Source organism: Cariama cristata, unplaced genomic scaffold (assembly GCF_000690535.1).
Source record: "Cariama cristata isolate BGI_N322 unplaced genomic scaffold, ASM69053v1 scaffold37388, whole genome shotgun sequence".
NCBI lineage: Eukaryota > Metazoa > Chordata > Aves > Cariamiformes > Cariamidae > Cariama > Cariama cristata.
This window is the reverse complement of record NW_009631272.1, coordinates 1-14,065: the sequence shown is the minus strand read 5'-3', so window position 1 is coordinate 14,065 and position 14,065 is coordinate 1. Positions and strand designations below refer to the sequence as shown.

Genomic DNA, 14,065 nt, shown 5'->3' with positions numbered 1-14,065 from the left:
TGATGACAGACTCTTGGGAGGTGCTGTAAGAAGGGAGAGGTGCCACTCTCAGCGCATCTGCCCCCAAAATACCTGCTGTATATACACTGTAAAGGAAAACCCCAGCCCCACTGCTCTCTGGGGGTGTCAGCCAAGGCAGGCAGCAAGGCTGATTTCTTTGCCAGAATTAGATTTTGACTGTGGGCAGCTCTTTCTGCTTGTGCTGAGCTGGGCTTCCCTACCCTGAGCTGTAGAGAGGGAAATGAAAGGCACGGAGAGTTTTAAGGCAGAGTGTTTAAACATTCCTCCTTGTCTCCAACACTACCTACGCTTTCGCCCCTTACGCATTCCAGATCCATTGCTTTCAAATTATTATTTCCCTCCCTCCCTTTGCATTTTTGCCTCTTGCCCCTTCTCCTCTCTTTATCCTACTTGCCTCCTGCCGTGGCGCAGGCCAATCTCTGGTATTCCCCTTCCATGCTGATCTCTGATTCTGATTATGCGAATGGATTTCGTTATGGAGGAAGAGGTGGTGGGCGGGAGGGGAATCCCACAGCTCCAAGGTTGGGATTTTCAAAGGAATTAAGCTTTTAATTTCTCCTGAAAGCTGCAGGGAAGGGGTGCATGGCATCCTTTTCAAATCTCTGCCAACACCCTGTTCTTCCCTCCCTCGCCTTGAATGGGTCCTCTTTGCTATACCCTGTATTGCTGTGTCCTTCAAGGGTGGTGGTAGGCAGGGTGATACCGGCTATATGGCTGCAAAGACACGTGTGTGTCCGTGGCCAACATCTTCTGGCTCAGCTCGTGGGTGTCTCAGTGCTACTTAGGTGAGCACAGAGCAGCAGGAGAGTTATCGGATCGGGGTGGAAATATGGCTGATGTGCAAGTCCGTGAGATTTGTAATGGGCTCCTTCTTTTCTGCGTGCTAGATTCTAGCTCAGAGGAGGAGGAAGAGGAGGACGAAGAGGAAGAGGAGGAAGCAGAGGACTACGGGACGGATGGCACCGACCGGCTTTCATCGCCTGCCCTTGATGAGAGCGGCCTGGGCCTTCTAGCGAGGTTTGCCGCCAGTGCAATGCCCAGCCCCATTGTTCCCCCTCCACTTTCCATCATCCAGCTGGAGGCCAAGCAGAAGGCGAAGAAGAAGGAGGAGCGGCAGAGCCTGATGGGTGAGTTGCATGCTTAGGGTTGGTGCCATGGGGGCAAGGTGGAAGGTTCAGGAGGTCCCAGCTGTGCTGCAAGAGAGCAGGTTGTTACCCAGACACTGTCTTGCCCTTTCTTTGCTTTTGGCTGCTTGGTCCTGATGCTGGCAAGAAAACAAGAACCAGTCATGGGTATGGCAGGTTTGTCAGCTGCAACCATGCCTTCCCTAGGGGCAGTTGCCTGTGGCTTTGTCAAAGTTTCCTCTTTTCCTACCTGGCAAATCCTTATCAGTCATGCTGCAAAGGCAAGTGATGGGATAATGTGTCTCCTTGGATGGAGTGCTGAAGGCAGTGAAGTGCTGTTACATTTTAGGGAAGGAAGCATATGCTAAATGCAGCTGATCTTAGATGCCCAAGAGAAGTAGATACACCCAAGCAGAAGGAAAACCCTTCCAATCAGCCCATCCCATCAGCTTCCTCATAGAAACCGGCCAGTGAGACTTGAAAGAAGCATTCCTTCCTCTGCTCATGTGTTTGCAGTGCCAGACGCTGTGTTTCTGTCCCCATCTCTGTCTCAGTTTCAGTGTCTTACACATAACTGAGAGTTTCATTTCTTCCCCTCCCCGTGCCCTGCTGCACAAGTGCCCATTGGTGACATCGTTCCTGGTCAGACAGATCTATACGGGCTCCATTTATAAATTCTCTATTAATATTTATTAGGTGATAACGGAATTTATAGCATGCTTCAGAATGGAAAGTGATGTCTTCCTTGGGAGCCTGGCTTGTTTTAGCACTGTTTCCATGCTATATTAGGCTTTTGCCAACTTGTTCCAACAGCCTCTGTTAAGTATTTATTGTCATGTAACCTGCTCTCCTTGAAACTGGAAGCATCTAGAAATTGCCTGATGCAGTAGCGAGAAAGAAGGAGTGTTGTAATTTCCAATGGGTTTTTCATTTTGAGCCTTGCCAGCTTTGATTTTGACAGGCTTGCTCTTTTCCTGTTTGTGCTGGGTCTGTCTCAGGGGAAGAGGTTTGGGTAGAAGATGAGAGCAGGTTCCTAAAGACTGAATTTACCTAGGAAAGTGAGTGAATTTGAGAGAGAAGGATTGCGAGAAGATGCTCTCCATGCTTGTGCCTCGTACGTTTTCATTTTCCCACCTGAATGTTGTTCAGTCACTTGTGTCCTTTCTCAAGGGTCTCCTGCACACAGTGGTTATCACAGCAGGGCCCGTTCGCTGTTGGGCTTGAGAAGAGTTTCTGCAAACCTCCCTGGTGTGAAGCGAGGCCTGATTTCAGACCTTGCTGGTCTAAAGGCAGAGTCATGCCCGTGTGTGTGTAGAGAGGGCAGATCCACAGCAGGTGGGAGAAGAATACAAAAGAGGCATTGGGCTGATGATCTTTTTTTGAGAGGGAGAAGCAGGTTCTGCTAATATTTGTACACATCTTCAGAGGTGCTGTGTCACCCCATGAGGTCCAGTGCCCTGGGAAATAAATAGATTTAGAAAGTCTGGGCTCAGTCTCTTGTCCCAACATAGACTTACTGCATGACCTTGGGCAAGTTTCCTCCTGGCAGTTTGTATCCCTCTGATGGCACAGCGCCTGTGCAACCACAATGCTCTCCCTACGTCCTGCCCATATTGCTAGGGGTATAGGTGCTGCCTCAGTTTCCCTTCTGCCCCTGGAAATGTATGATCTTTCTCTCCTTTCTCAGGTTCTAGGGAACACAATGATGGTGGTGAGCATCTTGGCATTACTACAATATTTCAGGCCTTTGGGTACTGCTGTGCCTGTGATGCTGAGCAGAGGCCGGCATGAGGGGATTTCCATTTGCCACAGACAAAAGATCATTTACCTCTCTTGACTTCAAGGCGATTACCTGAGCCAATAAAAAGATCTGTGGTGTCTCTTGGCCAATGAGAAAAAATAAACTTGAAATATGGGTTTATTCAATGTGTTAAGGAGAATGTTCTCCTGAGACGAAGGTGAGACTGGAGAGGACTCCCACCAGGAAGGGAGAAAGGCTCAACTTCCGAGGTTTGTGCTTGGCTTCAGCTGAGCAACTCCTTTTTGTGGAGGGGCAAATGTTAGAATATCTTTTGTCTTAAAAGCTTCCCTGCAGGATTTTGTTTGTAGGAGAAGGGAGGAAATGGAGGCAGGGAGCATACTGAACCACACTGCCTGAATGGGTAGGCTCTGGTTTGGGGCAGGGGAGATGTATTTTCAGGGAAGTCAGTGTTTTATGGGGCAGAAATGCAGATCTGAGGGATGTGGGGATTGGAAAGGGGAACAAGCAGGGGCTCTTGAACGGCTCTTGCCGTTGAACAGGCACGGCCTCTCCCATGGACCCCTAAAGCTTTCAGCTGGATGTGGCCCCTCTTGGCTCAGCCAGGGCTTTGAATGATGGTTAAATTCTTTGCACCTAGGGACGGAGTTTGAATACACTGACTCAGAGAGTGAGATCAAGATCAGGAAGAAGTCACCTTCAGGGCTGCTGCGGGGAAAGAAGGGGCCACTGGAGGCAAGCAGCATCCCGCCAAGCCAGGCCTCCAGCAGCCTCGACTCTGGATCTGGGAGCACTGACAAGGCCAAGCTTGGGTCTGAGAAGGGCCGCAAGCTGAAGAAATTCAAGTCCCCCAAGGACTTGAGCTTTGAGTTTGGGCTGGAGGCCAGCGATGATGACCTCTGGAACCGGCGCCGGAGCGAGCGGATCTTCCTCCACGATGCTACCACGTCCTCGGCCATGCTGACCCCCGCGACGCCTTCCAGCTCCACTCCTGTCTCCAAGCCTGGGCGCTGTGGCAAGGGGGCACCCATGAGCCCCAAAAAGGAGGGCAGCAAGGGGAAGGAGAGGAAGGAGCTAAGCAAGGTGAGGAATGCGCTGGCAGAAAAGACATGGGACCCTTGGGAGCTGAGAGTGAGGGGAGGGCAATTAACTCTGCTAGGGGAGCAGTCCTGTCTCAGCAGTTGCCCTGGTGCTGTTCGGCTGCCCTTGTCACCCCTGCCAGCCTCATGTACGCCTGGAGGAGCTGTCAGGCTTGGATCTGACTCACAGGGACTAAAAGCCTGTTGTGTTTGAGCAGGGCAGGTTACTTGTGTCACCCTTCATGTCCCAAATCCATCCTGCTTGAATTGGCCAGAGTGGACAATCCTGCATCAAAAAGTCTGTGAAGTCTCTCTGCCACTCTCTGCACAGCCTTATCCACTTGCTGAACTGTGGCCGCCACGCTGGCCTTTAAGACTGTTCACCTTTTATATGGTGTCTTCTGAGGGCTGTCCCTGGCTGGTGGTGACAGTGATCTCTGGATTGCTGGCTCTTCATCTTGGCTGAAAGCTCGGCTCCCTCCGGCTCCAGTTCAGTTCATGGCAGCGTTATGGAGGAGCACTGATTGTGGGGAGAGTTAAGACAAGTTAGTTGTGACATGAGGCCAGCTGGGATCTTCTTGGAGCTCTTTGGGGGAAGGTTTGATGGGCAGGAGTTGCTCTCCAGGGTAATGAAAAGCTCTTCCCAAAATGTGTGAAGCCTGAAAGCAGAGCTGGGAGATGCAGGATGTGGCGCAGTCAGCTAACTGCTGGCTGAACGTCATCCTACCTGTGCACAGCCAGCATTCCCTGGGCCCACATCTTTACCAATCTTCTCTTTACTGATGGGCGTGTTTTCTTTTCATTTTTAGCAGCGGAAGAAGGGTAAAGAAACACCCTGCTGCTCCTCCTCCTCGTCCATGTCTCCTCCTGGCATCCCTAGCTCCCCATCCGATGTTCGTGTCAGCCTGGCGAATGCCCTGGGCTCCACGAAGAAGAGCAAAGCCAAGGTGAAAGCCAAGGAGGTGAAGAAAGAGGTGAGGGGCTGGTTCTAGTCTGAATGAACTGGAGGGTGGCTGGCAGAGCCCTGCTCTTTTCCTGGACTGTTGCAGTGTGAGGGAGGGAAAACAGACGTGCAGGTTGTGCTGGGAGTATTACAGGCAAAATGCTGATTTGAGAAGCCTAAAATCCAAGGAAGACTATCAGGTAGTACCTGCTGCTACCATCTGGCGTTCATTTGCCTTCATCCCCCAAATTAATGAGCAGGCAGGATTTTCTCTAAGGCTGCCACGGGGTGGAGGGAGAACCTTCATGGATAGTGAGGAGCAAGGAGATGGTAATGGAGTTGCTTTACTAAGTGCTGGGTGAGCCAGGTCACAGCTCATTTCTGCTCCATTGCTGTAGCCTGTCTTCTCTTGTAACACATATTACTGCATCTTCTCACATGATTTCTGAGTGTAATGCATGTGGTCTGTGTGTAACAGCAAGAAACAGATCGTGGGGCTTTTGAGAAGAGCTAGGGAACAGTGCTTTCTGCCTGTTCCATGAAGACAGAGTCTCAGGAACACTGCGCAGAGAGGTGGTGATTGCAGAGCAAAGCTACAGCTGTTTGCTCCACAGTATCTCCTAACCTCCAGGAGTGAGATGTGGCTGGGATGTGTGAAATAGCTTTTGGTCAGTTGTCGGTGATACTTGGGGATAAATGCAGAAAAACAAAGGTCTTTGTTCAACCAAAAAGCAACTTTGGGTACACCCACTTCACTCTCTGTGTGATTACCATTGCTGAGGGTGGAGACAAGTTTGTCCCAAGATCCTCAGGTTATTTGTTGCTGGAGGAAGGTGAGATGGGATCAGACTGTTGCCCGTTGTCATCCAGCTGACGTGCTGCTTGCTCTCCTGCAGAGCCGAGGGAAAGGAGGAGCTGTCAGCAAGCTGATGGAGAGCATGGCAGCGGAGGAGGATTTTGAACCCAACCAAGACAGCAGCTTCTCAGAGGATGAGAACATCCCACTGAGCATGCTGGTCGAGCGACCGCCCACACCAGGTGAGGGCAGGAGAGGCCGGGGGGCTAATTGTACAGGTAGAGGAGCTGGGCAGGTTTCCCAGGGCTGCTCAGAGGAGGACTGCACTGCTTTCACATGTTCCTCATCCAAAGCTATGAGTCCTTGGGGTGGAGATATCACTTTTCCAGTCAATTTGGCTTGCCAAAAACAAGCCCTATCAGAATGGCCCACTGTGATAGCTAGATGAAGCCCGGTCTCTGAGCTGCCCTATTTTCATTTACTGGTACATTATTACCAAGAGTGGGGACTTTTTATTATTACCAAGAGGGCAGAATTTTCCTCTGCCAGGAGCTAGCCAGAGCGAGCAAGCCTTTTCTGCGAAGGGCTTCCTGGCCTTTTCCTACGGGAAGGTGATGCTGGGAGTATGAGCTTCTCCCCTTCTCCCCTCGCTGTCGCTTTTTCATGTATGGCGCTCTCTAATCCCCATCATGCTCCAACACCTCACAGCTCCACGCTCCTGCATAATTGACAAGGATGAGCTGAAAGATGGTCTGCGTGTACTCATCCCCATGGATGACAAGCTGCTCTATGCCGGGCATGTCAAGACGGTGCATTCACCAGACATGTGAGTTGAGGGGCTACCGTATCCACTCGGGCTCTCCTGGTGAATGGGGACGTAGCTGATGCAGGGATCGATTTGGGGGTTGTATAGATCTGGCTGGAGAGAGACTGACAGAGTCTGGCAGGGAGGGAAGGAGAGTTCACTCTGGTTTATCAGTGCTGAGGAATATCCATTTACTTCGCACTAAATACTCTCAAACAAACTGGTGGTAGGGCTCAGAGGGAGGTGGTAGCTGATTGGGGTGATGTCTTCCACATGCCACGTCTGACTGGGCCTTTGTGTTTCAGATACCGTGTGGTGGTGGAAGGTGAGAGGGGAAACCGTCCCCACATTTACTGCCTGGAGCAGCTCTTGCAGGAAGCGGTATGTGAAGCCAAAGGGTGCCTGTTCTTGGTGCCTGAGCCCTGTTTTGGGGTGGAGGAGGCTAGCTGGCAGCCTCCTCCTCCCCCAGCTGGGGCTGCAGAGTTCTGCCTCCATGGTCATTCTGGGCAGAGCTCCCTTGGTGTGGGTCACTGCCCACTGCCCCGTGACCTGTGTGCCAGCAGGGATAGTCCTTCACGCTGCCCTGTGAGCAGACAGGAGGCCATTTCCCGGCAGAGAAACTGTCCCTTGCCTTCTCCAGAGCTGCTTTGCTACACGCCAAGTGTGGTGGGATGGTCTGTGCGGGTGCCAAATAAGTCAGTAATTGCTATCCTCTTGCCCTGAGCAGATCATCGATGTGAAACCACCTTCAGTGCGATTCCTGCCCGAGGGCACGAGGATTGCAGCCTACTGGAGCCAGCAGTACCGCTGCCTCTACCCAGGGACAGTTGTCCGAGGTAAGCCCACCCTGGCTGCTCTGCGCTGAGAACCAGGGATGTCTCAGTCCTACGTGCCCTGAAGGATGTCAGGCCTGTCTGGGGATGCCCTGAGGTCTGCTGTGAGTGTCCTGGAGGTCAGAGCCTGGCCCATTCCTCCCCTCTGCGTCATGGCCGGTTCAGTCATGATGCTGGTTTGATAACATCCTGTTGGTCCAGGAGATGTGCTCTTGTAGGAAGAGGACTGAGCAATTTAGGAGCTTAAAGTATCAGGGAGATGCAGCACACTTGAAAAGTCAGAATTTACTCCAGGAACGGAAGATTTCTGAGATTGTGGAGGTTTCTAAATCACCTGCACACTCATAGCTTTGCCTCTAACACATCAACTCCCCCATCTGGTCCCATTAAAAAGCCAGGGAAGAGCCCTGGACAATTCTACGATGGCTGGTCTTGCTTTTGGGCTCTTGGTTGCACTACGTGTGTGTAACGGAAGAATTATGAGTTACAGGTCAGTGATGCTGATGCAAGAAGAGAAGGTGGAAACACAGCTTATTTCTCTTGAAGAGAAGGTGAAAAGCAGCAGCTTGTGATTGCTGAGAGTAGTTACAAAATGCAGGTCAAAAAAAAAAAAGATACTGCAGTGAAAACAGAGAAATGAATTTCTGCAAGAATAAAGGGAAATAGGGGAAAGAGGTGGGAAGTCAAACTGGAATGGTTGTTACGTTCTGGAGCAGTCCTGCTGACTGGGAAATTTTACACTGGGTAAGCTGGTTTAGTGTTATCAGGGACTTTCCATTGCAGAGCGAGCCTTCTGTGCTCTTCCTGCACAGCCTAGGAAAGGTGGGGATACGACGCTTTGGAGCTGGTGCAGAATGTCTGTCTTCCCCCACGTCCCCATTTCCCTGACAAGGGATTTGTGCTCTGATATTTGTCCCTAATCCCATCTTCTGCTCCCTCAACCCATAGGAGCGCTGGATCTGGAGGAAGATGGTGATCTCATTACAGTAGAATTTGATGATGGGGACACGGGACGTATCCCGCTGTCTCACATTCGGCTTCTCCCACCTGACTACAAGATCCAGTGTGAGTCTTGCTGTTCAGTTTTTTGCATGACACTTCCCACTATGAAATGTAGGGAATTTCAGGCTGCCTGCTTCTGAGATTTTGGGATGAGTTCATGGACTTTCAATCACAAAGGTTGCACCATCAATTACGGACATGCAGAGCTGGGGTGGAGTATAACCCATAGGGAAAAAGGCCCAGTTGCTATTGCAGAATTGGTAGGGACACGTTACCTGTATCACATCTCTGTTTTGTGTGTTATTTGGCTGCATTTGACCATCTCTTTGACCTATTCCAGGTGCTGAGCCTTCCCCGGCCCTTTTGGTGCCCAGCACCAAGCGCCGTAGCCGTAAATCCAGCAAAGACACTGGAGAAGGAAAAGAGGGAGCTACACTCGGGTCAGAGGAGCCTGTATCAAAGGGCAAAGGGCGAGGGAGAAAGCCAAGCGTCAAGGCAAAAGCTGGTAGGTTGTCACCGCTGCCAGACGTGGAGTTGAGAGAGTCCTTGCACAGTTCCCCACCATTCTCCCCAAGTTAGAGGTGTTGCTTGGGAAAAGATTTGGAGGGGAACAGATGCACTGCTTGACTGCAGAGCACCCGTGCATCAGCTCGCTCTGCTGTGGCTACAGTTTGCAAGAGGCTGGCTCAGAAGCTGGCCTGCGCTGTTGAGAGCCTCCTTCTGTTAGTCAAGGCTGTGGAGCAGGCTCACTTTTTCAACTGAGCATCTCAGCAGCCATCAGTAGGGCCAAAGATGCAGGAGATCTGCAGTTTGGTTCCCTGCAGCTGAAGCAGCATCGTTGGGCATTGCCCATCAGCTGCTGACAGGTACTGGCATCAGGCCAGGCTGCTTAGTGAGGCCGTTCAGTGAGTAATGAGGACGTCTGCTTCTTTTGGGGATACCTGAGCAGTCAGGAAGAAGCCACCCTTGGCCAGAGACGGGTCAGCATTGGTGTCTGGTTGTGTCTGGCTAGTAAAGCCCAGCTGGATGGATACTGTCATACCTTTGTGTTTTCTTCCCTCTGCAGAAGAGGCTGCCTTACCAGAAGAGAAGGATCAGGTTGAGTCTTCACCTGTTACCTCTTCAGTCCCAGAGAAGCCAGCCTGCTTGGGCAAGCCAAGCATGAAGGGGTCGCGAAAATCGCAACCGCTGCCAACTGGAGGCTCTCCTGCCCCCACAGAGGAAAAGCGGTCAAAAGCCAGCAAAATGAAGATCTCCACTAAGCTGCATAGCCCTCCGCAACCCACTTACCAGCCTGCTGTGTTCGGCAGCATCCTCGGCACGGAACCCTACAGTGACCTCCCGGGAACGCTGGCGGCCTTTGGCTCCAGTGATGCTTCAGTGGCGAAAGCCAAGGCCAAGAAAGGGCGGCCCACAGAAGAGGCCCAGGAGTTTGGCACCATGGTCAAGGCTCAGAGGAAGCACGACAACGAAATCCTGATCAAGCTGGACCATGAGGGCGTGATGTCTCCAAAGACGAAGAAGATGAAGGAGGCGATGAGGATGCTGGAGGACTCGAACCTGGCCAGTCGCAGAGACAGCAAGAGTCTCCTGGGGCTGAGCTATTCCCCTGGAGTGGGTGCGGAGGGCAAGCAGAAATCTTCCCGAGCCAAAGCAGCTGAGGGAGACCCTTCCCCTGCTAGCTTCGGAGGAAAGTTTGATGGCTCAGCGGAGAGCCTCACTGCTTCGAAGGACCAGGAAGAAAAGGCAGCAGCTCCAGCAGCTGTGGAGGAGTCTGAGAGCAACAGCAGCGACAGCAGCTCAGAGTCAGAGGGAGAAGAGGAGGCTGAGAAGAACCGAGGGGAAGCCCAGGACAGCAGCTCAGCCAGCTCGAGAGCATCCACCCCTCTCTCTTCCTCCAACTCCTCCTCCTCTTCCTCTTCTAGCAGCAGCTCCTCTTCATCCTCCTCTTCCTCCTCTTCCTCGGCTTCATCAACCTCTTCTTCATCAAGCTCCAGCTCTTCTTCCTCCTCGACTACAGATGAAGACTCCTCCTGTAGCTCTGATGACGAAGTAGCTGAAGCCCAGCCAAGTTCCTCGGTGCAGCAAACCCTTCCACCCAAGCAAACCAAGCAGGCAGGGAAATCCCGCGCGTCCTCCCACCCCCAGAACCAGAAACAGCCGGTGCAGCAGCCGGCGCAACAGCCGGCACCGCAGCAGAGCGGCAACAAGAGCAGGCCCAAAAAACGCGAGGGTATCCACCTGCCCACCACCAAGGAGCTGGCCAAGCGCCAGCGGCTGCCGTCGGTGGAGAACAGGCCCAAGATCGCTGCTTTCCTCCCTGCACGGCAGCTATGGAAGTGGTTTGGGAAACCCACGCAGGTAAACGGAGCCTCTCCCACCTCTCCGTAGTGCTCGGCACTGGTGTTTGCCTTGTGGTGCCTCTTACCCATGCCCTTTCCCTTCTCCTGGGTGGTGAAATTCTGCTGGTGTCGTGTGTCCCTGGCCAAGGTCTCAGTTTGCCAGGAGATTTGGGTTGGCATTCGCTGTACCTGGGGAAGCCATCCTGCATGGTGTGTCCCTCTGCCCTGTACCTTGTGGGAATGCCTGTGGATGCTGTGGCTCTGCTGAGAGTGAAGGGTGGGATGCGGGAGAGGGCAAGCAGTGGTGAGTGGGGAAGACCTGGGTGATCCCTGGCTGCTCACCTGCACGATCCTCTCTTGGCAGAGACGAGGAATGAAAGGGAAGGCCAGGAAGCTCTTCTACAAGGCCATCGTCCGGGGCAAGGAGATAATCCGCATCGGAGACTGTGCGGTCTTCCTCTCAGCTGGCCGCCCCAACCTGCCCTACATTGGGCGGATCCAGAGCATGTGGGAGTCATGGGGGAACAACATGGTGGTCCGAGTCAAATGGTTTTATCACCCAGAAGAAACCAACCCTGGGAAGAAACTCAACGAAGGCAAGGTAGGCTCGTCGCCTTTGCCGAGAGGGCTGCAATGAGAAAGATGCTCATTCCCTTTTGTTTCCAAGGATGAGGAAAACACCCATGGCCCTGTTTGTTACTGGTACTGTGATGGGGGTGGCTCCATGGTTTCATGTTGCGGGGGGCTGCCTGTGGTGTGGACAAGCCTGGTGTTTATCCCTTGAGCAGAGGAAGGGTGGGTTTTACCGTACTATGAAATAAAGACTTTTGTGTCGGGCCACAAAGAGTGTCAGGAGCCAGATGGAGTCTTTTTACAATGTAAGAACGACTGGCCTGGTGCTCAGAAACGCTGAATTTTGCACACATGGGCAGTGTGGTTTACAGTAGGCTCTAATTATTTATTACCAGTGGCTGTGGACAGGGCTTGAGGTTGTAAAGGCACATGTGGTGGGCAGGAGGTGATAGCATGAAAAAACAACTAAATCACCTGCTTTTCATTTCTGTTTTCTCTTCCTCTTGGGCACAGCGCTGGGATCAGAAATCAGGCAGGAGTCTGTCCACAGCCTTGCAAGCATCCAACCAGAGGAAGGACTTTATGGAGGTTGGTGAGGTTGGGGGAGGGCTGGGAGGGGCTGCTGGGGACTCCGTAACAAATGTTACTGGGGAAATGCCCCCCGAGCTTCTCTGGCTCTTGCTTTTTGCCTTGGCTGCTGAGTCCACAGTGCCCAGCACTTTGGATGGGTGTTTCTGGGAGGGTGGGAGTAGCTGCAGGTGCAGGGAGGAACAGAGGGCTGGTATCAAGCACCCATCTTTGCATTTGCGTCCTTGAAATGAGGATGACAAACTCCTGACCTGTGTATTCCCCTGTCCGTGCATTCGGCAGCCGTGGCACTCCCCGAGTGAAAGTGAGGGCTGAGGTTCAGTGCGCTGGACAGATTGTGTCCACGCTGCCCGTGGGCCCGTGCAGATTCTCAGTGTCCCTCCCCTGGGCTAGCAGTGGGGATGAGTGGGGAGTTCTGCTTGAGTGTGAGCACCAGCCCTGGCGAGTTGTGGTGGATGTTTTTCCTGCATATTGAAGATGATGCTGTAAATGCTGCGAGATCTAATTGCTCCTTTTCTTTCCATCTCCCTCCTCCCATTCCTGTAATGCAGCGAGCCCTCTACCAGTCCTCTCACGTGGATGAAAACGATGTCCAGACCATCTCACACAAGTGTCTTGTTGTTGGTCTGGATCAATATGAGCAGATGCTGAAGACGAAGAAATACCAAGACAGTGAGGACCTCTACTACCTTGCAGGGACCTACGAGCCCACTACGGGCATGATCTTCAACACCGACGGGGTCCCTGTCATCTGCTGACCGCCCAGGGGACACGTGCCACCCCCTGGGAAGGGATGGGACAAACCTGAGGACGTGCCTGTTCAGACGACATGATTGTTTCTTTCAATGCTCATGACTTCTGTGTCACACTACAGACAGGAAAGCGCAAGAGACACGAGGAGGAAGGAGAGGGCTGAAGAAAAAGGGGTTGGGGAAGCAGTTACAGGACTTGAGGAAGATGCCCTTGAGGGGTGGTGGTGCTTGAACCCCAAGGCTCTTCTGGAAGTGGCTTTAAGTAAGGTGACACTTGACCAACTTCTCCCTTCCTCGTTTTGGTCCAGGAAAGCACATGGGTCTCGTGATCATTTCACCAGCGGGATCCCCCAGCAGGAGGGATCCCTTTTGTGTCATTTGCCCCCATCAGTAACTTGGAAGCCGCCTGTACGTGGAAGGATGCCCACTAGCCTTCTGCGTACACTCCTCTCCGTCCTTATATTCCCTTTCCTGCTTAGTTTCGCATGACCCTTTAGGAAGGACAGGGTGAAAGAGAAAGGAGATGAGTCTCTCTCAGCGCCTCGTCTCGATCCTCTCAGCGCCTTTTTGCGGTTCCCTTTCCGCGGAGGCCCCCGCCGGCAGCGTGGAGCACAAAGGGGCAGAGCTGGCCCCAGCACGGAGATGGCAGAAGAGGTCCTCTGGGCTGGGAGGAGCTGAGTGGAAGATGAGCTAACATCCAGTCTGGGATGCTGCCTTCCCACTGCCTCGAACAAACATTCTGAACCCACTTTCGCTGTCACTCTGTGTCCCTCCTGCCCTGGAAAGGTGCTGGGGGGAGCAAGAGCATGGCGAGGGGGTGACACTTGGCGAACAAAGAACCTGTCTTGGAGCGTGCAGTGAAGGGGAGCAAGAAATGACTGGGAAACGCTGCTGTGCGGTGCTTGAAGCAGAGGAGACCACAGGCTATTGGGTTTCGGCATGCCTCACCCAGCTTTATCCCCCCCATACCTGGGAAGCCCTTGCCCATCATTTGAAGGGAACGGGGATAGAGCGTGAAGCCTTGCTGTGCCCACCTGCGGTGTTTCCACAACCAGAGCCCCGCTGCCACCTTGGGCTTGGAGTGGGGACCGTTCAGCTTGCTCCATCCCAGCCTGCCAACCTCCCCACGGCTCCTGGAGAGCCAGCACCGCCGCCTCCTCTCTCTGCAGAGCTGATCCGCTCTCTCGCTGGGCGCACACCAGACCCGTGGCATCGCCGCCACCACCGCACCAGGATTGCACCTGGCCAGAGGGGACGCCGGAGGAGAACCACGCAACGATACAACATCCTTGCACTTAAAACAAAACAAAAAACCCTCCAAGAGACGCACTGATCTTTGCAACTACCGACTCGCACTACAGATTGCTAGGACGCGGAGCGGGGCCCAGCTCGGCCGGGAGCGACAGCCCAGGCTCCGGTGGGGAGATGCTTGAGACAAGGACAGATTG

The 14,065-nt window shown here is 53.0% G+C and overlaps 1 protein-coding gene across 1 annotated transcript; it reads left to right on the top strand.

The window, feature by feature from the left end:
* Positions 1-908: 908 nt before the first annotated feature.
* On the top strand, positions 909-13,292 carry LOC104166075 (trinucleotide repeat-containing gene 18 protein-like; the record flags this gene model as incomplete). The annotated part of the gene is made up of 13 exons (XM_009705887.1): positions 909-1,148; positions 3,545-3,987; positions 4,796-4,957; positions 5,823-5,964; positions 6,431-6,548; positions 6,833-6,908; positions 7,255-7,363; positions 8,309-8,425; positions 8,703-8,867; positions 9,429-10,723; positions 11,069-11,305; positions 11,791-11,865; positions 12,417-13,292. Coding segments are annotated over 13 exons (3,386 nt in total), but the record flags the coding sequence as incomplete, so codon positions are not given.
* Positions 13,293-14,065: the final 773 nt, after the last annotated feature.